Raw genomic sequence first — 27882 nt, forward strand, 5'->3', positions numbered from 1 at the left:
AGCTTTGGAGACGTTCTGAAAGGAGGATGGGATCTCATGCTTTCAAAACTAATTTTCTATTGCTAGCTCCTCCGAAAATCGCCTATACCCTACCTTTAAGCACACTTCTATTTCACAACGGGACCTTGGCTGTCATGCAAGATTTTCTGCCGACAAAGATCTAATATGGCTTCAGACGTCTCTGTATATAGTGCACATATTGTTTGGACTACTACTATGAATCTTTATGCTTTAGTCCCTTTTGTAGCTTGACAACCCCTGGTCCCTCTTCACTTTCATTGAATGGAAGAGTGCAGCTCAGTTCACACATTGAGCTAAACATCTCCTTTTGTGTTGTACGGAAGAAAGATAGTCATGGGCTTTAAATTACGTTAAATAAATTATTGAATGTTCACTTTTTTTAGGTGAACTATATCTTTAATGCCTTTCGGATGACCCTGTTTGCTTTGAATTAAACTGGAACCGGCAGTGGGAAAAAGTATGTGCAGCAATAGTGGTTGACCACGACTATTAAAACCAACTTGAATTTGTAAGTGTTGTTTTTGAGCGGGGCTCAAGGTTTTGTGTCAGTTTAATTTGACTGAGCACTGCGTGTTCTTGTCTCTTTCTTTCTGTGTCCTGCCAACCATTCCATGTGTCTGTATCTAATAAACCCACCAACCTCCTTTATCTCTCTCTCTCTCTCTCTTTCCCTCCCTCTCTCTTTCTCACTCACTTACTCACCCACTCTGCCCTTACAAGGAAAGGCAGGCAGGGTTGATGTCATAGTTTGAAGAATGTTTAAAGAATCCAAGGGGGGAGAGACAGAGAGAGGTGTTTGGATTGTAATACGCATGACCTGTGCGAAAGACAAGCGAGAGAGAACTTGTTTAGACGGAGGGATGGTGTCATTCCTTTAGGAGACATGTAGGGGGAGGGTTCCACAGCTGTGATTCGGAAAGAAACAGGAGTAGAGACCGCAGAAAAAGTTATCATTGAAATCACTTGCGGAGAGAGAAACTAGAAGAGAAGGAGAAGGAGGCAGGCAAAGAGGTAAGTCAAAGCTGTTTTCAAGACTGATTGTTTGACCGTTTTATTTAATAACTGCCCAATGGTTTATGTGCAAGGTGAGGTAACCAATTAACTTTTTTTAACCTTTATTAAACCTCTTCATTTAACAATAGGCAATGTAAAACAAAAAGAATAAATCCAAGCTGTGTACATCGAAAGAGAAATTGAAATCCAATTTTCAAATCATTTTTATAGTATCATTTAATAACAAAACCTAACAAACATGTTTGTTTGAAACGTTTTGCTTGTAAAATGTGAATTTGCTATATTTTTGCTATTAGGCATGTTATTTTATGACCCATATAGGCTAGTTGATAAGATACATGTCATATTTTTGCTAAAATTTATTTGTCACGGTATTTAAAATAGCTTAATATAAACTATAAAACGGTTAAAAACTTGAATACCGTGCAGACCTCTAACAGCAGTGCAGTCATCATTGGCCGCAGATGTTGTCCCACCTCCAGCGGCCAGGAGAATGCGGAAGCGTGAACCGGAAGTGCGACTAGAGTCGGTACATTTGGAAAAAGTTCATGCTGGCAGATCAGATTCGCTGATGATCGTCCCCACGAGATCTTGTCAGTGCTAACAGAATGGTGCCTGGCGCCAACACAGCACCGTAAAGTGATATACATTAAGAAAGGATACTCATAAAGGGCTGTAGGGATAGAAATTAGACGCGTTGTCTGTTTGTACTGGCATAACTGCACCTTTCCGGAGGAAAACGAACAGTAAGTGCCTTTGTTTCACCTTTTCTATAATGTGTAATTGTAATGACAGAAGTTTGTCATACAGTAAACCGTTATGCATTCCATGTGCATTCACGGTGGTTTTTAGTGATGTATAAATTTATTGAAATAGCATTAAGTCAATGTGTGTTGTTTGAATGGTTTTAATTATTTTGACTATGAAAATCTTTCATAATCGCTTTGGAATCGCTTGAAAAATGGTTAATGATATAACCTAAGTAAAGTGAGGGGTGGGGCTCATGTGTACAATGTTAACTAAATCTTAATAATGCTTTCAACTAAAGATTGCGGGCTTGAGCCATAACTTGTATTATATTCATTGGGAGCTTTTTCTCTCTTGTTACTGTCTGGGTTTTCAGTCAGATATCCATATAAGGTTAAAGCAACTTGTTTTAACTCGTACTGCTCTTGCGTCTGATAAGCTACCATCAGGAACAGTGAACGTTACTCAAACTTTTCCGCGCCTGAAGAACGAGACCGCAATATTTGTCAATTCAGTATAATTTAAGGCGATAATGTCGTAATGAATGAACTCAGGATTTATCTGGGTGGAGTCCATAGAGATGGCAATAAGGTTTCCTAGCCTTTAGGCGACGCCAAAATGATTTAGGATTTTCCACCTCAAAAAAAGATGTGCTAAATGCGGACTGGAATGACTTAATCAGCGCGAATTATAACAACACGAGACCGCCACAAATGCTCTGATCATGTTAATAAAGCTATTTATCTCCCCTTATAACAGAAATAAATCAACACTTTTTGTTGTACTGGTTGAAACTCTCTTCACGTCCTGATAACAATCAATAATATAAAATTTACATATATCTATTTAGGAAGTCTCAGGACCAAAAATGTTTGTCCAGTCGTTGCATTCGGTCCGGATGTCCTACCTGCCTGTCAACATGTATTTCCAAACCTCCTCACACCCTGCTTGCCAAGACGTCACACGTCATCAGCGTGTTCCAGCGAATCTGTGCTGAGTTGTAGACATACAGTCAGCTTGTACAAGCTCATAGACACACAAGCCATGACATAACCATAATTACGAGATGGCAACCAGTGACGTTCTACCTGGGGCTGTTCAATGGCTACATTGAACAGTATCAACACTATGAACGGCGAAATGAATCAGCAGTCAGGTGGTACAGTTGCATTCTTTATTATTGTAATGTTATGTGCTTCGAGACATGAGGTAATTTAACACGGTCTCTCGTGACGCTTTGCAGACTCTGCTCTGTGCGTTCATGTGTTTTGGGGGAGGCGTGGCTTTGGAGACGCTCTGAAATGGGGGTGGCATCTCATTCTTTCAAAGCTAGCTTGCTCTGAAATTGCCTACCCTACCTTTAATAGATTGGCAACGCAACCACCCAAACAGACAGTCACAAAGCCTTATCGCGCTTTAAATTTTAGTTTGTTTGACAGCATTGCCGAAAAACAAAACCTTTTATGTTATTATGAGAAGTTCAAATATTTTTCGGGTTGCCACAGTCTAGTTAATGTATGGGAAGCACTGAAATCTATTCATGGCCGCCACAGAGAAATCAATGTATGGGAAACACTGCTCACGTGAAATCCCTTATCGTGTGGATTCTGAATGAAATGACTGGTGAAATTGGCCTTGAAAATTTGCCAGTGAAGGTATGGTCACATTAGCAATATTTCAGCAAAATTTTGCATGCAAACAATTTCCATTGTCATTAGTGTAGTGACGTACAGTGGTGGTGTAATGATTAAGATGACTCCAGAGGCCTGAAGGGAACGTTAGTTCAACAGGGGCCCGGGGCAATAAACAGTCCAGGGGGCCCCAGATACCATAGCAGTGCATGAAGCACTGCTCACGCAGAAGTCACTTTCAAACCAAGCGCTTTTCTGTTGGTCAGCGTGGTGAATTTGCATGAACAACTTGGTGCAGTAAGCGATTTCTGAGAAACGCTGTTGATGTTTGAAACCGCCAAAACAAACACGCACCCACGTACCCAAAAGGATCACATCCCTATATTGTTAGCTCTGCCCCCAAATTCACAAACATGCTATGCAACACAGGCATTTTGAGTGTATACACCCTTTACTGCTGATTGGCTACAAGTGTTCACTTACTGCACCTTTAAACATTAGTGAAATCTGCTTTGGGAACTTTATCATCCTCTTACAAAACTCCCAAAGCGAGTTCTGTTGAAATGACTGGATTTTGCTGAGCAGTGGTAAATGCACTTGCACCGAAGTATTAATACATTTATTCACTGAACTACTCATTGGTGTCTTTATCGCCATTTTACTTTATGTACTAGTAGTAGCTTTTTTAACATATAGGAAATTATTTTCATATTAAGAATGTTTTTATGCAGACTTTATGACGTAATGACCCGCATTATAGGCACCCCCCGTGACGTAATTATGCGATCCGTCTGAGCTGTATTGAGCCCAGTGTAACCCAGACAGATTGTGGGCGTGCCGTATGCTTTTCACCACAGTCACCCAGAACAATAGCTGCTTCTGGAGTTGTCTGTACCAAATTCAGACAAAGTACAAGTGTCTTTGTAAATGTTTAAGCTGGATTTGGGAAAGGAAATGACTCTCATATTAGTCATCGTAGACAAGCATCGTGATAGGAGTCGTTTATGATGTGATGTCATAGGTGACGTTATCTTTTGAAACATACTGGTGCTGTGGTGTCATACTGTGTGCGGTAAGTTGACAGTTCACTTCCTAAAACTACAAGTTATCAAGATCAGCTATTCAAGCACACAACAGTCGTAATATAGTTGTGAAGTGAACTCTTATCTACATACTGTGTTAGTTGCAGCTACTCTTGTCACTTTGTTGGACCTGAGATCAAATCTGTAGAGGAAGCCAGAAAACTGCATTGCTGAAAAATACTGCGTGTTTGCAGCCTGAGAGGCTTTGGTCTATTGTTGATGAGATTGACTCCTTATAAAGAGCTATTTGCCCATCATAAGTCAGAGTAGAACATCACTCACTGTAATTTCAACATGTCCTGTTATTTATTTCTTAATGTCTCCAGTGTGGCAAACAACATTTTGAAGAATTTGCATCATGCAGTGATCCTCAAAAAGTTCCCATTGTTTCCCTCTGAGGGTAACGTTTACAGGCCGCATTATCCATCAAGGCTGTGCAAGGAGGTCTCATGGAGCCAGATCAGCTGCTTCTCCTTTCCGCAAAAAAAGAGCCAGACTCCGAATCACGTAGTCATTCGGATCTAGTGATGAAATGCAGACACATACGTAAGGCCACTGGAATCTTTATATTGCAGCTGTTTCTCTTTCCACGGCGCGCAAACACTGTGAGAAGGTCCTAGTTCGATGAGATCTAATCCTTTGCTGGATCTCCATAGTGGGTAATTAAAGTCGCAGAGTGTTTTCCCTGGATAGTTTATGCTGATTTGGACTGCATTGCATTACTGTTAGACTGTTTTTTTGCATGATGGATCTCCTCTCACTAATGTATTGTCTACCTTCTCACATTATCAGAGTGTCTAGCAGTGCATCTGAACCATTACAGTATCCATAAAGACCAAACACACCAGCCAAACTGGCAGCTGGTGACCTCAACAAGCAGGAAACGGCCTAGTTTGAACTAGGGCTGAGTTTAATAAATATTCACACATTCGCAGTGGTTTTGCTAGTGAGATAAAATTAGGCAACAACATTAATATTTAGATGTTTTTATAATGTGTTTTTTAAGTGTCTTTAAGGCACATAAGAACGATAGTTCACACCAAGAATGAAAACTATTACGATAACTAAAAGAATGAGCGTCCACACCAATGCACAATAAAGTCGTGTTAATTATAAGCACGTGCTGTTAGTGCTTATGTCATCTGCGCGTTAAATGGTCAAGCCAAGTTGTGTGGATTCTGATTGGCTGTCAATGTTTTTATCATTCATCTGCTGAAAAAAAAAAAAATATATGTATATATATAGTCTCTGATTTAAACTTTAGTAGCAAAATCAGAGTCAACATGATGATGATTTGCGGGATGCAAATCAGGCTCAAAATTGCCCTTAAAGCGATAGTTCACTTTGAAATTAATTTTTGATATGTTTTAGCTTACCTCAAGGGCATCCAAGATGTAGGTGTCTTTGTTTCCGCAGTAGTTTCAATTTTGATATTTTTAGGTCAAACCGTTCTTGTCTGTCAGTCATATAATGCAGGTCGATGGTCATTGACTCAAAACACAAGCACAGAGTCCAAATTAAAACAATTCCCCATCGTCCAAATGAAACAATTCCCCATCATAAGTACACATTGATGGCCTAAGACACGAAACAAGCGGTTTGTGTGAGAAAACGAACAGTATTTATATCGCCTTGGCTACTGCAGTTCATTGGAACGAAACCGTAGCCAAGCGACATCTAGTGTATATATCTATACCCGCCCGCGCCGTCAGATCATTTGGACGTGTGCTGTTTTCAAGAGATAACAACGATATAAATACTGTTCGTTTTCTCACACAAACCGCTCGTTTCGTGTCTTAGGCCATCAATGTGTACTTATGATGGGGAATTGTTTCATTTGGACGATGGGGAATTGTTTTAATTTGGACTCTGTGCTTGTGTTTTGAGACAATGACCATCGACCTGCATTATATGACTGACAGACAAGAACGGTTTGACCTAAAAATATCAAAATTGAAACTACTGCGGAGACAAAGACACCTACATCTTGGATGCCCTTGAGGTAAGCTAAAACATATCAAAAATTTATTTCAAAGTGAACTATCCCTTTAAAATCTTCAAGTGTGTGGCCAGCCTAACAGGCATTGTTTGTCAAAGAAGGATGGATGGATGAATGGTCTCTTGCTCTTTTTGGTTTGCTTGAACGGGAACTCAGAATTAAGGATGTGATCATCTTTTCCATTTTGTGGCAGTGGACGCTCTCAAAAGTAAGTCATTGCTGTTTGTTTTGAGCATCAATGTCACATGTGCTCTGCTGTGGATCAGTTACTGGAACAGCTCAATGGAACGTTTCGTGCAAGTTTATTGTAAGTACCCGCAAGTTTATATTGATCTGGAGATGGAGGCCATGAGGAGAATAAATCATCTTTTAAACCTCTGTGTTTATGGCTTGTTTTCTGTCCTTTGTGAATATTTCATCTGAGCATGCACCTCTGCATTATTAAACTCTACATCTGAACCAGAGGAGAAAGGTGAAGAATTTGCACTTTACATGTCACTGCCTCTCATGGCATACTCAGAACTGGGGACTAAAAATACCTCTTTTTTGGCCTTAAATTGTGCTTCCACTTATGGTTATGCAGAATCCGTTAAGAGCTTCTCAGATTTTGAGATGGTTTGGTGGCCCACATCAAAGCATCTTTAACTCTTCGCATCTTAAATAAGGGAAGGTAGGGTAGAAGGGATCATTACCTCTTCTTGTCAGACGTTTAGGGAATATTGTGTGAACTGGAGCTCTTCTGTTCATGCCAGAACATGGAATCTGCTGGAGGTTGTGGTTGTGGTTATGTGTGGGAGTCAACTGCTAAACGATTCACAATTACTCCTCTTGATGAAAATCATGACCGATGTAGATTTGTATGGCTGTCATTGGACCGTACTGCTTTTCAGTATTTATATCTGTGTGTGATGAGAGAAATTGAGTTGGACATGGCTCAAACAAGGCGAAGGGGAACTTGCTTATTAAGGGGTGTTTGTTTGTTTGGTGACACAGCATGAAGTGTGAAGAGTTATTTAGGGATGCTAAGAAATGTGCCGTCATGGCTCATGTAGCATTCAATTGATGTGCGGTCACAATTGTGTATAATTTTACAATGGCTTTGAGTGTTGGCTCATCATCATGTAAGAAGAATTTACAGTCAGAATTAGGGCTGCATGATTAATTGAAATAAATCTAAAATCGGGATATGGCTTAGTGTGATTAATGATTATTAAATCACAAAAGCTGGGATTTAATTAAATATATGCGCTGTGTGTTTCAGAGTGAAGCACGTCACTGTGTTCTTACATGTATGCAGCTCATTATCTGCCATGCAAACAAGTGCAGAAAACCTGCAAAAAAAAAATTTCCAGAAAAAATCGCAGTTAATTAATCTTTTTTTTTTTTTTTTTTGTAAATCGTGCACTCCTTGTCAGAACTAAGTTGTGTCAGATCTTTTATAAAAAATATAGGGTGGGTCTATCGATAATTTTTTGATTGGATGAAGGCAGATCAACAGAATGCAGATTCGATTTTTAGGGCTTCCAAAGTTGTCGTTAACATTAATAATTAATAGAATGTTTATAAATTTGTTGTTGTTATGGTTTTCATTCATTCATTCATTCAAGGCAGAATGGAAAATTCATGAGATTAATCATTTTAATTAATTATACATTTTTATGAACTTAGAAATAACATCTTTAAGATATCATATTTAATATTTTCTATTTATACATTATGCAGACTCATTTATAATATATTAAGATCATCATATTTTGGGATCCTTGGGATTAAAAAAATTCTACTAATTTTTACATACCTTTTTCAAAGTGGATGAGTTCATTTGAATATTTACTTGAATTCCTCTTATACTTGTGCTGCAGAGCACATTTCAGGTGAGAAGGTGTCAGTTCATTTTGAGATGCTGAACCGAAACCATGTGAATGAGAAAGGACTGCCATGCACTGCATGTTTCTTTCCTAGCCGATTTAGCCTAACATGATTTGACTGGACAAAATATGGTAATTAGGATAGAATAACAAAAACGTGGCTCCAATTAGTAAAGCTAGAAATGAAAGACGTTCTTTTGTCATGAAATCCATGTATACATCATCTGCATCAGAAGGCAACAGTGGGATGAATTAGAGCGCCATTTGGCTAGGACAGACCATGCTGCATTTAATGCCTTTAAAGTGTTTGCCATCATCTGTAATTCATACTTTCAAAAAGTAGTTATGGTTCACTGGCTGTATTACGAGAACCAGAGAGGAAAAAAAGTTATGACTTAGTCATTGGGTCAAATGAGACTTGGCTCAGCTGCAGCAGCAGGAGGAGGGGGAATGAGGTAATGCCGTCGTTTTTAATGGCAAACATGCTTGAGGTAAATATTTGCACATAGCTTATGCTATGAGAGCACTTCTGCGGTATATCACATCCACATGTCTCAAGCACTTTTAACTGTTTCTAGATGAAGCTCGGTTGACCGAGGCCTCATAAAGGGGAAGTCATGGTATGACTTCAGCCTTGATAACCTCGGTTTGGAGAGCTTGCTTGTGTGCAAGCAAACTCAAAACAGAATTGATATCCTCCAACAATAGAAGGTTGTATCTTTGTACTGTGTTTCTGACCATCTGTGTTCTGCTGTGTCCTGTTAGTACATAATTCTAAGGGGTCCTATCATGACGAATTGAATTTTGCTTGATCTTATGACATAAAAGGACTTTGTGTACTATGAAAACGTATCGGAACGTTCAGAACTCAAAACATTCTATTCCCAAAAGAGCATCTTTTGAAACTAAGCTGCAAAAATGACTCATTCTCAACTTTCTTAATGAATGCATGAACACATGATGATTCAAGGTTCATGTCAGTGATGCCTATTGTGTCATCAGAAACACACTCCCATTCACAGTGAGATAACATAGAGAATGCAGGATAGATTAGTGTTGCTACAATAATAATCTTTCAGTAGTCTGCACAAAACCAGTAATATTTCATAGTTCTCTGTACCAGTCCTTGTACCTGAACTCTGCGAACTCTTGAGAAAACAAGCTATAATCAAAAGCGCTACACACAACTATTAGTTTAAAGTCACAATGAATCAAGTCACAATAATCTGAAGTTTTATATTGCGACGTACATTTGAGTGAAATGGATTATGGAAAAATAAATAAATGTAGGCACTTGGTTCTATCTATCGGTTTTTGAATAGGAGGAGGCAAATCGACTGAATGCTAAATATTTTTACAAAATAAGATTTTAGGGCTACCTAAGTTAACATTTAACTTTAGATGATAATTGATAGTATGAATTAATAGTATCACCGATACTACCGGTACTGCAGAAAAGCTAGTATCGTTATTTTTATTTGTTTAGCCTATTCATTTTTTTTTTTTTTTTTTTTTACTTGTTACCTAAATACCAGTACTTTTGACAGCACTAGGATAGATACTATTATTCCTTAACACCAGTTGAACTAATGAAATAAAATGTGTGAACGTTTGCCAAACTTTGTGCTATTACTCTTTGTGTATATCCTTCTGAAGGATCTACAGAAAATGGTAAGAATGGTTTAGGAGCTTTATTTTAACAAGGTTCCTGTTAATTGTGGTCAGAGCATAAACATCATAGGGGCTTTCGCACCGTAGGAACCTTTTTATATAGTTCCTATAACTAATGGCAGAAGTACTTGCTTTTTGGCGTGTTTGCACAGCAGGAACTGGGAACGATTTTAGTTCTAGGAACGCCTTTTGGGGGAACTAAATGAGCTCTTACTTCAGAGTAGGGTCTAACCCAGCACAATGGGAACTTCCAGTGATGTAAGTCTACGTTAATTGGCCGAAAGCATGAAAAACACTGGCACCCAGCGTTTAAAAAAAAAAAGCTGTGCAAACACAGTTTATAGCCTGTGTATTTACTTGACGTAGAAGTCCAGGCACTTCTCAACCTTTACGCTAAGGAGGAAATCCAACGTGACTTTGAAGGGACCAATCGAAACCTGATTATGTATTTCTGCTCAGCTAGTGACATTGGGCATCAACCACACGGTATAATACTTATACCGTTTACTTTCTTTTTTTAACAGCTCTATCTAATAACGTATGAGATAGGATTGTAAAACATCGTAAACTAATGAAAATGGAGAATGGGACCAATGTGTGCTCAGGCTCTGGTTAAGTCATTCTCATCAGCGTCTAAATTAAAGGCACACTATGCAGTTTCCGTTTTTCTCAAACAGCGACCCCTAGAGTCGCTGTGGAGTACTTGTATTTAACGTTACTGTCGTAAATACCACTCACGCAGAGCCGTCTCTGCACAGAAAACGCTTTCTTCGTTTTCTTAGTCGACTCTGCCACGATTCACGTCTGAATTGCGTGCTAGTGTCTTCCATAGAGGCTGCTTCAAATGTTGTTGATTAGGGGTGTAACGATTCGTTTTAACAACAATTCGATTCGTATCGCGATTCGTGGTTGTCGATACGATTCAAGGACGATATTGGTTCATTTAGAACGATACGATCCGAAACGATTCAGTGACCTGAAATCGATTCAGTGACTTTTAAATTCTTGTAAGGGAATCAGGTATCAATTAATTATAGATATAAACAAACAAGTAAACAACAATTAATGTCAAATGCATTCACATTTTATTTGAATAAAGTAGGACTCAACAATTATGACAAATTATAATTGTCGATTATTCCCTTGAAATTGTAATTGCGATTTATTAATTACGATTATCACAACATTGAATGATGTTTTGAATAGTTTGGCCATGGGACCCACATTTCCCCATGGTCATCAAGCCGCGACCCACCTCTATTATAATATATTTGTTTACACAAAAATTGTTGACACACAAGTTCTGTCCCCCTTTACTTAACATACAACATTTTTTTTAAGACTATGACAAATACTGATAAACAGTAGGCACTTCGAGGTTAAGCTATTAAATAGCAGTCCCAAACTAGTTTTTGTTAATACAATCTTGGTATGAGCCACCATAGTCATATAAAAATATACAAAATAACCAGTAAGTGGCATTTTGTTATGGAAACAAACAACAATTAGGCTACCATGGTGATACACAATACTTAGAAGAACTGGTAAAGAAACATGGAAACTGCTCCTGATAAATAGCAACACACATGACGTACCAATAACGTAATTTATTGGTATTTTACTTTTATTTCTTAACTTACTAATTTACGACGTTGCATTCTCGTATGTCTTTTGCACTTTAGTGAAGTGATACAGTGCGCTCCGGCGCATTTGCGCGTGCAATTGAAGAGTGCGCGCTACTGCAGTATAGCGGCTGAGAGGACAGGAAAGTCCGTTTTTCTGAGGTGAGAGACTTTGCGCTGCTTGTTGTCTTTGCGCTGCTGCTGGCGCGTCACGCATGGCGACGACGTCACAGGTAGGCATACTGAATCGAGTAACGTTTAATGCCTTTATCGTTAAAAGTGCTAAGAGAAAACATCCATATAAAGTCTGACGTGCTTAAATCCAATGCGTTATTTCCTAGTATCGATACAATCGATTTATTACCTTTTAAAACGATGTTAGATGATAGATATATGCCGGTAGACCAACTTGCCGAGCACAGATCGATGTAGTTGGATCGTAGGAATATAAATCGATACTTCGATGTAGTTGATGAATCGTTACACCCCTATTGTTGATGTATGTGACGTCGTGCCGTAAAGCAAGTCGTGATTCTCGCGAGATTTGTTCGGGGCACTACCTCTCAAACCTGCATTGCTGGTCCTCCCCCCCCGCTTTGCTATCGGGATGATTTGCCCTACTACGTACCTTATATTAAGGTACAAATTTTGCATAGTGTGCCTTTAAAGTCCTGCACAACAACCAGAGTGGCAGGACGTAAGAGACGGACAAAGTTCCAACTGGTGATGCGAATGCAATCAGGAAAAGGGTTCTAGGGGAACATTTATGGCGCTTTTCCATTACCAGTACCAGCTCGACTCGACTCGACTCGACTCGCCTCGACTCGGCTCGGCTCGCTTTTCGCTTCATTTTCCATTGCAGATAGTACCTCAACAATAGTACCTGGTCGTCATAGCGACGCCGCAGGAAACTGCCGTGACTTAATCTTTTACACGAGACGCGCGACACACACCCGCTACCCACACACACAGGACAATGGAGGAAATCGAGTGTATGCTGTTTTTGGATGTTTTTGTTTTTGTTTTTGCTGTTTTTTATTCAGGATACTGCGTCTGGCGCATGCAATGATGACGCAGTGAATAGTGACGATTCTCTCTGACCAATCAGCAGTCTGCCATGATTTTACGTCACATTTTAGTATCGCCTCAGCTCGCCTCAGCCCGCTTAGAACCTCGCCGGAGGTGGTACGAAAAAAAGTACCTGGAAGCTGGTACAGGTACAACTTTTACACAGTGGAAAACCAAACAGAGCCGAGTCGAGCCGAGCCGAGCTGAGGCGAGCTGGTACTGTGTAGTGGAAAAGCGCCATTAGTTAGCTAGTTCCTAGAACTGAGTTCCTATAACTACCCAGTTCGAAAGCACCTATACTTTGCAAAGAGGCTGTTATTGAAGGATGGGGCAGTAAAAAATGTATTGCTCATTTCACATTTGAAGGCGACTGTTAAACTGACTGTTTAAAGCTTAGATAAAGGGTGAAAACACTAGAAAATGACATCATTAAAAATGGACATTAAATGACAAGAGATAACTAAAAAATGTTGTGTGATCCCTTTAAGAATGAACTGTTGAAAGCGGATTTCTGACAGTGAGACTTTTCTCTAGATATGAAACCGAGTTAAACAAAGAGTGGATATGAAACAAGTCAAAATAGACATGGAAGTACCTGAAATGTACATAACAGGAAGTGAATTAGTTGCCAAGCATTTCATGAAATCCCTTATCCAATATTTTGGTGAGTGATTTCCTTGTTATACCTCACCCAAGTCATACAAAACAGTTAAAGGATTAGTTCACCCCAAAATGAAAATTTCCTAATAATTTACTCTTTGAAGTAAATATAAGTCTTTGAAGGTACACATAACTTTTGTTTCATGTTAGTTTAGAGGTTAAAAAACTTCTCTTAAAATCAGTTATGTTTTTTTTGTTATGACAAATCAGGGAACAACACTGTTAACAAAGCTACATTTACTTCCCTGTAATTACTGAAATGCTCACCACATCTTGTTTTTAAACAATTGTATAATGCTAAAAATATTAAAGGGACATTTCCTGCTCATGTTCTGGGTGTTTCAAAACTGTAGACATGTAGGAGAATTCTTTCAAATTTAACCCAGCTGGTCGACTAACCTACATACAGGTGGCGGCTCTCGAGAGCCGATTCTGCATGAATAAAGCAGTTTCAGGCACCAAAGCAACAAACCACTTACTAAACGTTAAGATTTTCCATATGCTGTTCTGCCAAACTATGCAGCCAAGTGGTCTTGAATTAGTTTGTTTGCATTGGAAAATTCTGTGCAGAAATGGTAATCTGAACTGTAACACTTCTTTGACCACATACATACTGTTGTATTTTTCAGATCAAGATGTCTGACTCTAGTAGCGGCAAGCCCACTGTGGTAACTTCCTCGGTCTCCCTCAAAGTTACCGCTCCTTCTTTCTACAACCAACCCAAAAAGTTTGCATCTGTCGCTCCTCCACGCCCCAAAATACAGATGGCCCCATCACAGCCCTCTCCATTTGTAAGCACTGGTGTGATTGGACGAGTTGGAGAGATGCCCCCGCCCCCTTCAGCTGTTTGTGAGGGTAAGACAATTTCCTTGAAAGATGAAATGTGTCATTTCTAATATAAGACCAATCTGTGATAAAGAACAAGAAAAATCTAGTTTAGAACACGTGGCTAATTCTTATAAATGCACTCTTTGTATAAAGATTGTTTTATATGGTTTTGGAAAACGTTTTATTTTAATAACCCTGAAAAAAACGTCACGTAGTGTAGCCATCAAGTAAAAAGTAATAATATATTTGCCTTACACCTTTAATACATGTATGTACACTGCTTATTCATTATTTTCAAAAAAAGTATTCATTCATAATTATTTCAAGTTTTCAGGGAGTTGAATCACATCAAATTATTTTATATTTTAGAGAATTATTGACTGATGATTGGTCTACATGGGGTCACTGGTATCACTTACTGTTTAATGTTTTTTTAACATGCTTCATTATGTTAGTTGCACCACATGACATTTATTTCAAACGTTAATAAGCAGTGAAGTAGTTGTTAAAAAGATTGTTTTTATTACAAATGAAATGTAATAAAAAGTAAGGTTATGCCAGCCAAACTTTTGAAGTTTTCTCAAACTATTTTTTATTTATTTATTCTTTTAACTTTATTCTTCATTATAAAATATCACTAGTGGGTCATTAATCCTTTATTATAGATCGAACATGAGGTGCATTTTAGAAAAGCTCACTCTACTTGTTGTAGCAACTGAAGTTATTCTCTCCGCGCCAGAATTACAACATATGCGATTGGCAACAGGGTGCATTTTCAGATATGAATTCACTTTTGAGCAAAGTGTTGAAAGTGTTTTGCTGATAAACTGCTGAATATGACTTTAAGGATTAAACTGAATTACATTTCTGTCTTTGCTGATGTTAAATATTCAATATCTGCATTGTCCTTCAAATGTCAGTCCTGATGATCTAAAGAGTTGTTTTTCACATGTGAGAGAAGCAATGTATGCTAATGTAGGTGCAGTATTTAGATAAGCTATGCTATCATGCGTTGTGTTAAGGTGAAAGAACAATGCAGAAAGAGATTGTTTTGTCATTGTGAATTGGTGTGAGTGTAATGAAGTTCACTGCCTTCATTCATTAGACTTCCCGCCCCCTCCTCCTCCTCCTCCTCCGCTGGATGATGCCGAGCTCCCAGCCCCTCCTCCGGAATGCCAAATCACACCCCCTGCATCTGATGCCCTTCCTCCTGCATTCCCAGCCCCGCCCCCAGTTGCAGAAGACCTACACCTCCCTGCACCTCCCGAGGAGTTTATCTCTGTACCTTCTGCCTCCTTCCCCCCACCCCCACCACCACCACCACCTCCTCCACTCCCTCAGACCGGTGCAGGTGTCAACTCTCAGGTAGGTTACCAAATATTTGATTTCATTTCAATTTGATTTTAATCTTAACAAGTCTTTACGTGCCCTTGTGTCATTCCCAGCCTTTCTTATTTCTGGTCCTTCAAGATTAAAAAGCTTTCACACTATACTGAGCACAATTGTATGCCTTTTTAAACCTAGACAACTCGATTCTGACTAACGATGCACCTATATATATATGTATGTGTGTATTTTAAATTTTTTTTTTTTTTTTTGCTAATTAATGAGATATAGGGCCCTATTTTAATGATCTAAGCACATGGTCTAAAGCGCAAGTTGATTTAGGGTGTGTCCAAATCCACTTTTGCTAGTTTAACGATGGGAAAAATGGTCGGCGCACCCGGCGCATGGTCTAAAAGGGTTGTCCCTATTCTCTTAATGAGTAATGGGTGTGTTTTGGGATTTATGTGCGTTAAACCAATCAGAGTCTCATCTCTCATTCCCTTTAAATGCCAGTTGCGCTCGCACCATGGCGGATTCGCTATTTACATGACGGAATTTGATAGTGGAAAGACCGAATGCGTCTCCAGAGCGCAAACGGAACAGCTCGTGTGTGAGGTAAAAGTGCGCAAGCAGACCATCTACGGGACAAGCCGGATTCCACCTTATCTTTATGTACACAATAATAATCTTTTACATTGTAATCCTTTTAATTTGAATATTTGGCATGTTTGTGTGCTGCTGTGTGTCCCTGTGTGTTTAATAAGCAGAATGTACTCACGTTGTGGACCCGCCTATAGGCGCACATTACTAACGCGCTCTTTAAATAACAATAAAAAAATTTGGCCAACTGAAACCTGGTCTAAAATCAATGGCGGCAAATTTTTTATTTTTATATTGTTGAGGCAGACTATTTCTGTTGCTTCAAAATAGCAACCCGCCAACAATGCGCCAGAACACACCTCGTTTTCAGACCAGCATGCCCATGGGCGCAAATGCATTTGCTGTTTAAACAACGTGAAAATGATAACTGCGTCGAACTGAAACTAGCAAAAAATTGCATTTGGCGCTGCATTGCGCCGGGTGTAAGAATGTAAATAGACATTCTTGTAAACTGAGGTAAATGCAACGATATGTGACATTTTTTACAAGCTGTTGTATTGCTGTCATCTTTCTACGGTTGAAACACTACACAAAACAAAACACACTGACACACTTTTATGAGTTTATTGAAGAACTCTGTATCGTCTTATGTCCAAACATACTGAGCCGTCCACATCAATTTCAAATTACTGAAATTTTGGTGCATCATTAATTCTCACTCTGTATGGCCTGATATGGCATTTTACATTCTTCTGTAATTCTAGTGACTCTTTTTGTAAATGGAGGAGATGAGAAAGTTGAATTGAGCAGTTTGCTGCAGTAAACTCCGCTGTCTTGTGAGACACAGTTATACGTGCTGTCTGCTGACTTATCCATAAATAGAGTCAGGGCTTATATGGATGTGTTGTGGTGAGTGCGATGTAATTGGGCTACATCATCACTCTCACAAGGCCTCATTCAATCAAACAAGACCCGCTGTTGCTACTGAGAGCAATAAAAATAAGTTTTTCGTGAAACATTTCCTTACTATAGAAGATTTTAGGGATGGACAAAACTCGCTGATCTTTTGCCTAAACAACTAGTTAACTAATTTGTCTTAAGATAGCTATGTGGTCACCTGACCTGACTCCGATCAGATGCTAATGTGTCCTGTTTAGTAAATCTGGCCCTTGGTGTTAAGTATCTAAATGTAAAAAAGGGGGAAAATTAGCATGCACAATTAAATCCATTATCCTATTAGTAATATTATCCTAATAAAAATGTGATTCATGCTGCAAGAAGCACAAAAAAACAGTACAAGTTGCGTTGCTATAACCGAAGACATCACTCTAACTAATTGGTTGCTACCTAAACTAGTTGAATGTTTTCTAAATGTAATGATGTGTGGTAATTTCCACTGTCAGGCAGTGGAGTTGATTGTCATTAGCTATTCACCTATTTTCATGTGATTTTTGGGGTTATCGCATAAAAAATGCTGGATGGAAACGCATTCTAAAAATGTATGCACTCAATTGAGGCACATAATTGTTTTTTATTCGATAAGAAGACATGCGCATAAACTATGACGGAATCACATTTACCGAATAAACCCTTTGATGTGCAATAATAAACTGTGCCTCAACAGATGATGTGATTGGATAACTGGACAACCAGGGGATTAATAACATGACAGCGTTTGTTGGGCTGTGTCTGCGCTCTGAGGCCCAAGTCATTTGATGTATGAAAAAAGAGCCGCAGTGGCTTCTTTATTTTAATTACAGATCATTTGTGCCAATTTCATAGGAAGTAACAATTTTGTTATCTTGAACACATGGAAACGGTGCTTTATGCGCACATTTTTAATGCGGTATTCCAATTTTGTTCAATTCACAACTTTGGATAGAAACATCTGTCGCTGTACACAAGTACATGTTTCTTCTTTGAAGATTGTGTAGTGATTGAACAGTGCTGTGGTTTTCTGAGAGCAAGACTGTCATTTGTTTGTCTTTCTCAGCTCTTCCAAATTTCTTTGTGGATTCATTTAATTGTCAGTGCGGATTCACACGCACATTCTGCCCTTTTATTATCTCATATAATTTGATCAAATGACTAACTAGGCATGAATTATAATCTAGGAACACTTCTCAAGGCACCATTTTCTTTATCCTTTTTTTTAAATCTGTTCTTCCCACGTTTAATGTTGTTTGGATTGTTTTTCAGCTCTGACCCTGTCATTTTCTGTTTCACATATTCCTTTTGTATTGCTTTGTACTCTATTCCACCCTTTTATTGCCTCACATTTATATACTCTTGCACTCTTTCCAACACAACATCAGATTTCATGGCTGATTCACCCTTTCTTGTTCTCCTCTCCTAATCCACATCCTTTCCAACCTCTCCTACACCCCACACACATCTCAATTTCTCTCTCTCTGGTTTTGTTCTCCATAGAGGCTGATTGAGAAACAGACGAGTTTTGACAGGCAGCTGGGCTCTTTGACCAATATGTTATCAGAGATGGAGACTAGTGGACCTTTCAACCCAAAGGTAATCGCACAACCTTTAACCTCTGACATTCTAATCTTGACCTTCAGGATTCAGTTTATTTCCCTTAAATTTTTCAACCTTAATGGAATAGTGGCAAGATTCACCCATTCCAAGACTTACTCTTTTTAGAAGAACACAAAAGGAGATGTTTTGACGAATGTTCGTGCTGCTCTATTCGTTTTTGGTAGAGGTCAACAGATATGAAATTGATTGCAGATGCTGATATTTTAGGGATTTTTAGGGTGGCCAATGACTGATATAAAGCTGATATATATAATATCACACGAAAAAAATATTCTGCAATAAAATGCATATTTATTTTACATAGTATTTATTACTAAATTAGGAATGAATAATTTGTAAATGAATCAACATGAAAACAAATAATTTGAACTTGATCCAGTCATCCTTATTGATTATGCAATCCTACTATATTATTTTTAACAAATAAAGCAATTGTTAAATAAGGAAGTAAAAATATAAAATAGGAACAATTATTTTTCACAATCTTAATCTTGCAACATTCTGATGCCACAATTTAGAGATTTTGTAAGCCTTTAAAGTTCCCTTTTCCCCATCTGATGTGTGACATTTGTGTGTGTTTGTTTGTTTGCTCAGTTGCCTAGCCAGTTTTCATCAGCACCAGCGCCAAAGCCAGTAGCACCACCACCAAAAGCCCCTAAGCCCACCCTCTCCTTTCTGCCCCCTCCTGAGCTGCAGGATCGTCCTCCCCCTGCCCCTTGGGCCGAGGAGCTACGTGCTCGAACACGGCCGGCCAATCAGAGCACGGCCTCTGCCCCCGCCCCCGCCCCCGTACAGTCATTGGCTAAAGGCCCAGCTGTTGCTCCAAAAACCAACTTCCCTCCCAGTCAGCTGAATTCAAATTTTGGTTCCAAAACGGTTAGTCCTGCACCTTCTGGAGGCGCAAGAGGGTTTAACCATGCCGTTAAAACCCCCGCCCAATGCTCTTTCCCACCACCTCCTCCTGCGGCTCCTCCTGCCCCTGTTGCTCCACCAGTGAATATTCCCGCCCCCACACCTGCTTTCAATCGCTCTGAAACATCTCCCATTGGCAGTCAGCAAAGCTTTGCTCCGCCTTCTCCTGCTGCACCTAAGAAATCACCCATCGCATCGTTCAGCAGACCAGCAGGAAACACCGTTACACCAAAGGTGGGTGTGCCTTAGATTGTAACGTGATGCAGTCATTTAAATAAATGTGACGTAAGGTAAGATAAGGTAACAAGGCAAAAAATTCAATTTCAAATAAATGCTGTTCATGTTATGATTTCCACTAAAAAACATTGATAATAATAAGAAATGTTTCTTGAGCATTAATATTAGAATGATTTCTAAAGGATCATGTGACACTGCAGACTGGATTAATGATGCTGAAAATTCAGCTTTGCCATCACAGGAATAAATGACATTTTAATATATTTTTTTACATTATAATATGTTAAAATAGAAAACAGTTATTTTAAATTGTAGTAATATTTTACAATATTACTGCTTTTATTGTATTTTTTTACTGTATATTCTGCTTGGTGAACATGAGAAAATATTACCGCCCCCTGACTTTTGAATGGTACTGTAAGTCGAAGGATAGATAAAAACATAAATAAAAATAAAGCACACATGAGGCTTTTGGGACAGCTTAGGTTTTAGTTTTTGCATATGCATATATTCTGCATAAATGAAATGCTGCATCTGAGTCATGAGTTTTGCTGATGTCATGAGACTCATGACACATAGCACTCATATCTTTTTTTTCTGTGAGCTTTGTTGAGCAAACGATGTAATGCAACACCGTCTGTGCGGAGTAAAGGCAACTATAGATGTTGAATAGATATAAGAAAAGACGAGTTGCATTTCAATATGCAAATAGATGCGAGAAAAAGGTCAATTGCAGGTCATATGCAAAATATTACAGTGATTCATTGTGATTGGTTACATTTTGAGTAGTAAACATTCATCAGTGTAAATCAATAGAAGTTTTTCAGAAGTTTACTTAAAATTAGGGATGCACCGATATGAAAATTTAGGCCGATACCGATAACCGATAATTTTTTATATTTGAAAGCCGATATATTGGCCGATAATTCTAAATCCAATTTTTTATATAATATTTGAGAGCCTGATTACAAAAACAAAAGTGGCCTATATGACAGACGTGCGCTGCACATGTTGCACTTAACTGTATTTTCCTTTTTTGAAGTGATTCTAATCATATTTCAAGCAGTTCAAAACCATCATGGCAAACCGTGCTTCTCAGCTGAAGGAAATAATCCATTATTTGTCTGCTTTAATATATCGGCCAGACTTTCTTATCGGGCCAATAACATTAAAAACGAACACATATCGGCCGGTACCGATATGGTTTGCCGATATGTCGTGCATCCCTACTTAAAATGTATATAGTTGCCTAACACAATGACATGCATAAAACTACAATTTCTGTCATTTCTGAAAAGTGGCAAACATATGCTGTTGTTTTTTAGGGGTCTGGTTCTGGTGGAGCTCCTCTCACTATGAGGGAAGTAGAAGAGCTGGAGAAAATGACTAAGGAGTTTATCAAAGACATGGACAAACATCCTCCTGTGATCACCTCTCCAGCTACAGGTACACCTAACCTTGTGTACACACCCACACCCTTAAGATTTGATTGATCTTTTTTATTTGCTCTCATTTCAGTGATTTCCTGGTTTTGATGTTAATTTAAGACACCCATATGGCTCTTGTTTAACACACGGCAGACAAGCTGTGATAAACAGACTGTGTAATGGTTCAAGGCTTCTCTTGCTCTTTTTCTGTCTTCCTCTCTCTTTATCTGTCTGTGTAGGTGTTTAGCTTGATGTAGCTTCTCTATCTCAGTTTATTACTTCATTATCAGTCTAAACACCAGAGCGCTTCACCTCTCCCATGTCTGGATCTCTCTGGATGAGTGTTGTAATGATCTCACTCTGTCTTTGTCAGCACTGAAGTTTTTCTTTTTCTTTTTTCTTAGTAGCTTAGATGTGCGTGCAGGTGAAAAAACTAAAAATACTTTTTGATCCGGTTTTGATTAGATCAACCTACTTTCACATGCAACTGAAATAAACGGTTTGATTTGTGTATTCGTGTTCTGTTTTATGGTTTATTTTTAAGTCTGGTTATATTCTTGGTCATAGATTGATTTTGTTCTTTATTGCCGGTCTTGTTGTGATAACCCTTTGCTAAGATGACTACTCAGCTGTGTTATCACAAGAATAAAATACATTTTTAAATTGATTAAAATAGAAAATAATTATTTTAAATAAAAAAATTCACAATATTACTGTTTTACTGTATTTTTTTATTAAATTACTTTTTTAAATAATTTTATTTAAGACTACTTCTTTCAAATACAGACTTTTTTTGTAATGTTTCCAAACTTTTGACCGGTATTGTATGCATAACTAGGGAGATTGACGCGATTACGTCATTCACAGTGCTCAATGGGAGTGAACTGGCAGTAGAGAGGTTGGGTGAGATTTGCTTGTTGCGATTCTCTGATTGGTAGAGGTTTTTTGTAGAATCATGGGTAATGTAGTCTTTCACCAAGAATTCCACAGTTAATGAGGATTGTTTTCAAAATGTTGAAATAATACTGGCTGATGGCTTCAACAAAAGCATATAGCATCAATTAACCCTGTGGCTCATAGGTCTGTCTTTAAAAGTTTATAAGTTATCATTACAAATCAGTTCCTCTCTCTAAATGGGATTTTTACTTCTATAATCCGACTGTTGCACTCTATATGGAGAATGGCAACAGTTGCTAAGGTAGGATTGGTCAGAATGCTTTTAAGGTGGGGCGGTGCAGTTGAACTGAGGCACGGTTTACATGTGGTATTAAGATGCGTTTTGGTCGACAGGATCACAAGTGGACGACACTAAATACAGATGTAAACAGGGTCTAAAACGTTTTGAGCTTGTCCACTTTCGACCACTTCCAGAGGTAGTCGAAAACGCATTTGTCAGGATTGCTTTTGTAGGGTGGTCGAATGCATTTGAACAGCCGCAAAAGACCACCTACTCTCCGCCTACTGGTCTAATGCGTTAACATTATTGGAGTTGCGCGCTAGCCAGACGGGATTAAAACTTTGTCATCTGAAGACCAAAGTTTGGTTTTAGGATGAAAAATGTATCAAGCACATTGTTCTCTCACTATTCCTGATTTCTAACGCTCGCTCACAGCTTTCGGCGTGGTCTTGCTCTCTGTATGTTTTTTCCGTCGTCTCCGAGCGCGTTAACGTATGTAAATTGAGTGAGCTTATTTTGTCCATTAGATCGAAAGATCTGAGGTAAAAACCATACAGTTAACCGCCCATAGACCCTCCCCTCGAAGAAGTCAGGACAGAAGTGGTCGAAAGTGGACAAAAGAGACGGATTAAAATACCAGGGCCCGTATTCATAAAGATTCTAAGAATCCTCTCAGAAAACTCTTAATTTAGCTTAAAAACTTTTACGTAGGAGTCTTAGCTTAAGAGCAATTCAGGACTGATCTGAGAGCAACTCTGAGTAAGGAAAAGACAAAAACTTTTATCTTAGTAAGAAGGTGGGGTTGACCCCGTTGCTATGTATGACACAATCTTTTGAAGACTGTGCTTGGTTGGTTGTCCAAGAAGGGGAAAAAAGTGATTTTAAGTATAGGGTCTATTCTAAGCCTTCACTTTGAAATTACATGCGTAATTTTTCCTGTTTGACCATTCTCACACACACACATTATATATATAAATCCTTATTTTATTAACCATGCTGTTAATTTCCTATAAGGTATTTGCTTGGCTTAGAATGATAAAAATTGTTCCACTCTTTCCAATTACACTGATTGTTGGCATGTCTATTTAAATGGTGGTTTGAATGTTGGTTTTAATGTATCAAACATGGAATTTTCCCAGTTGCCAAATATCGTAATGTAGTGATTACTTTCATTCCGGGCACTATGGCATTTCTGCGCTGTGTTGGAGATATTAGCGTGTCTCTAAAAAGATCTGTCACAAACATGATCCCTGCATGATCTAATCTAAAGCGTCTTATTAACTCACTGTCATCCATTGTCTGCAACACATTTCTTCTCCTTCTTCGTCTTTCTGCCATTTTCTCCTCTGCTAAAGAAACTCTTAAGCCTCTTAAAAGTCCTCGTCCGTGCTCCTAACAATTTTGACCTTAAGACCTCTTTTAAGGGTTAAGATGCTTTCTGAATTACTGTTTTCTTTACTAGGATTTTTTCTTTAAATTTAAGAGTAAACGCCCACATTTCTAAGAATTTTCTTAGAATTTTGTCACTAGGAGCTACTCTTTGCATTAAGATTCTTTATGAATACGGGCCCAGATGTAAACGGGAATGTGTCTCCCTCGTCTACTTTTGACAAAACGCACCGTAATTGCAGGTGTAAACATGACCTGAGACCTCTAGAGTACAATAGTACTTTAGTACAACCTCTCCAGTCACCCAATTATCCTGTGTTTGCTGCTCCATAATTAACTTTTCTTTATCTCATAAATCTCTCATTATCCACAATCTCAATTTTTCCTTGTTAAAATGAACCTATTTTTTCCTTTCAGAAGTGTGTGGTAAATGTGGAGAAGCTCTGTCTAGATCTCAGCCAGCAGTGAGAGCGATGGAGAAACTCTTTCACTCTCATTGTTTCTGCTGCATGAGCTGCCAGCGCCCCCTGCAGGGCATGCAGTTCTACGACCACGAAGGGACGCCTCAGTGCGAGGACTGCTACATGGTGAGACAGGCCTGTTTAAATGCAAGACATTTCATATACAGTTTTTAAATTGACACGTTGCTTTTTTGGTATCAGAAAACTTTAACAATAGTCAGTGTTATCCATATCACAGACCTTTATTAACGTGGGGAATTTTTCAGAGACTCAGTAGTAACCCACTCTGTTTGTTTTTACCGTTTGTCTTTGGGTGTGATTGTGTTTCCAGAAATCTCTGACTGTGTGTTCCCTCTGTGGGGAGCGGATCACAGACCGTGTCCTGAAGGCGGTGGGTCAGTGTTTCCATGCCCACTGTTTCCGCTGCACTACCTGCAGCTGCACCCTGGAGGGCGCTCCGTTCATCACCGATGACAACAACAACCCCTACTGCGTCAAAGATTACCATCGGTGAGCCTTCTCGCTAATCACAGACCAATCAAAACACTCCATTATACGCTGGTGTACTTTAGAGCATTTTAACTAATTATCCCATTCAATCAGGTATCAGTGTAATGAACAAAACAGTGGTATTTTAAATGGGGTTTTCTTCAACTAAGGGACACTTTTAGCATAATAAAATCGAACTTCCCTACAACAAAGTTTCAAAGTTAATTTGCTTTATTTGGGGTTAAATTTGGAATAGTAATTGCATACACTTATTTTGTCTTGCTAAGGCATTTCTTAGTTAGCTTTTTATGTATCCTAAAATACACCCAATTAAATATTATTTTCATACTTTTTGTAATTGAATTACAGCTTGATTAGAAAATGAGGCACAAAAACGTTGTTCACAAGCAATATTACCTTAGTTTTTTTGGTTTTTTTACACATCATGTCTTTTTTCACGTCCTTATAAAGTACACTACTTTTCAGATAACTTTACCGGGGCGAAATTGTTTATTGTGGGGGACTCCACAACTTGGGCATTGTTGTAAATTGTATAAAAAGTTTATATAAATCATTCCCACACAATATATATTGAAACGGTTTATGATTATGTTATCACAGGTTTTTATTGTCGTTTTTTTATGATGGATTTTCATAGTTTAAGATTGAAAGTCTGACTAGGACAAGAGAATAAACAAAACTAAATCTATACACAAAAAATAGAAAAAATTATGTATTGTAAAAAATATATACAGTATATATTGCAAAAAAAAAGTTTAATAGTATTTTAAATAGTATCATATATTTTAGTAGAAACTAATACTTTAAACATGAAGGTGCCTGAAGTTGAATAAACACGCATATAAAATGTTATAAAATAATATTAAAAATATGTTGGTAACACAATAGGTTTATTAGTTAACATTAGATATATACTTAAGTTAACATGAACTAACAATGAACAATACTTCTACGGCATTTATTAATCTTAGTTAAAGGGACAGTTCACCCAAGAATGAAAAATTACATTATTAAAATCAAAAGCTGTTAATGCAGTGAACTAACATGAACAAACAACAAAGTACTGTATTTCTATTAACTAAAATTAACAAAGATGAATAAATACTGTAACAAATGTATTGCTCATTGTTAGTTAATGCATTAACTGATGTTAACAACTGAGACATTATTGTAAAATGTTACCGAAATGTTTTATCTTAACCTCTCTCCTTTTTCTGTTTCTCAGCCGTTTCTCTCCACTCTGCGTGAGCTGCAATGAGCCGATTATTCCCGACCCTGGAAGTGAAGAGACAATCAGGGTTGTTGCGTTAGAGAAGAACTTTCACCTGAAGTGCTACCGATGTGAGGTACGAACACTCTTTCTTTAGTTATCTTTACCTATTTGTTCTAGCCTCAAATTAGAAGTCATGTTTTAAAGCAAGACATTGCTCGTTGATTGCAGGATTGTGCTCGTCCCCTTTCCATCGAGGCAGACGCTGATGGCTGCTACCCATTGGATGGCAGAATTCTGTGCATGAAATGCCACACCCAACGTGCCAAGCAGGCCAAGCAGTGATTGGTGGAAACTCACACATACCTAAACCAGATTCAAGACACATTATTGGCTTAGTGTTATAAATCTCTCTTCCGTTTCACATTCTCATTTTCCTCATGTTTGCTCAATGTCAGTCTAGCCTTTTCTTGACGAAGCTCTACTGCTTTTTCTGAATGGCCTTATTCAGAGCCCAGCCCGTAGCTTGCCCTGTTTGGCCTGGCATCTTTCTGCCAGGGCCTGATGTGTGCGAGCACAATGTTAGTGCCTCCATTTTGAATGTTATATACGACACAATTTTTACCCCTAGATTGTTTGATATGTAAAGTGTCAGAGTAGTGATTTTAGGACAGTTTTTGTGGCTTGAATTTTTACTGTAGTGGCTGACTCTGTGCAGAGGTAATGTACTGCACTGCCGTTTGAACTGCACAGTGCTACTCCCAGCATGCCTTTAAAAAAAACATCCATAAATTGTACCACAGCTGACTACTGAGGCAAGACGTATAAGTTTGTATATCCACCGTCATCCATGCACTTTCAATAAGGCTTTTCCGAAACATACGCTGGTAGTGGATGAGAAGGGCTCTTTGTGAAATTGTAGTCACAATCAAATGTAAAATAAGGAAAAACAAAGGCAGGGAAAGATGCGATTTGTCATGCATGCTTCACTTATCTAACTGTTTATCTGTAAATGAACAAATATTTTTAAAAAAGCACATCCTAAAGCATGTCGAACAAAACATGTGATGATACAGTTGAGTAAATTTGCATTGATTATCGTGCCAGTATCAGTTCAATTGTTTTCCATTCCATATATTGCCAGAGGTATTTAGCGATTAAACAATTGTACGATTAAGTATTTCCAAAGAACAGCACATCAATCACTGAGCCTCTTGTAATATTTACATAGACTACTGTTATAAATCTATGACATTGTAGTTAAAGCTTTTTTTTTAAAAACGTCTGTATTATGGATAAGATAGTATTATCTACAGTACACAAAAGCTCTGGTTATATACAGCAAGATTCAACATCACAAAACTAGCGATCATTTTTGGTAAAAGTAACAGTTACTGTAGACCAAACTAACATGATTCTGAATAGATTAAACTCTTGAATGTTTCTCAGAAATATTTAGTTTTTAACAGTAACCATTCCCTGTGATCAATGCACAGAATCCCAACATTGACATTTTAGTTAATTTGTTTTGTTGTTGTGTTTACGATAACAACTATCATCTAACTAAGACCACTCATTTTGGCTTTAAGGTAGCGCTGATATCATTTTGAAAATTGTATCCGTTTTACATAGCTCATTTTATTTATCTATGCACCTCTTTGTGTTTCTCTTCTTGGCCTTGTCCCTTGACTATTATGTCCAAGAAATTCTAGTATTTGATGCAATCGAATAAAACAATGGCTCCAATTAAAAAAAAAAAAAAAAAAAAAACATGACCAAATCTAACATGTTATGCATGATATGTTGTTATTGTTATTACAGTGTTTTTATACATCATGTTTCACGGCCTCATTTTCATGCTGGTATCACAAT

General features: G+C 38.2%; 1 protein-coding gene across 2 annotated transcripts; it reads left to right on the forward strand.

Moving 5' to 3' along the window:
• The first annotated feature begins 754 nt into the window (after positions 1 to 754).
• zyx (zyxin) lies at positions 755 to 27780 on the forward strand. Of its 2 annotated transcripts, none has more exons than XM_084384684.1 (10): positions 755 to 1032; positions 14013 to 14238; positions 15317 to 15576; positions 18568 to 18663; positions 19282 to 19833; positions 21162 to 21282; positions 24247 to 24416; positions 24622 to 24800; positions 26026 to 26146; positions 26242 to 27780. In XM_084384684.1, exons 2-10 carry the CDS (start codon positions 14019 to 14021, stop codon positions 26353 to 26355), a joined length of 1833 nt encoding a protein of 610 aa, XP_084240810.1. In that variant the 5' UTR covers positions 755 to 1032; positions 14013 to 14018; the 3' UTR covers positions 26356 to 27780. The 2 variants fall into 2 exon arrangements, with proteins under 2 accessions (XP_084240810.1, XP_084240809.1); XM_084384683.1 differs by lacking the exon at positions 755 to 1032 and adding an exon at positions 1531 to 1781.
• Positions 27781 to 27882: the final 102 nt, after the last annotated feature.

Source organism: Rutilus rutilus (assembly GCF_951802725.1).
Source record: "Rutilus rutilus genome assembly, chromosome: 17".
NCBI classification, from domain to species: domain Eukaryota; kingdom Metazoa; phylum Chordata; class Actinopteri; order Cypriniformes; family Leuciscidae; genus Rutilus; species Rutilus rutilus.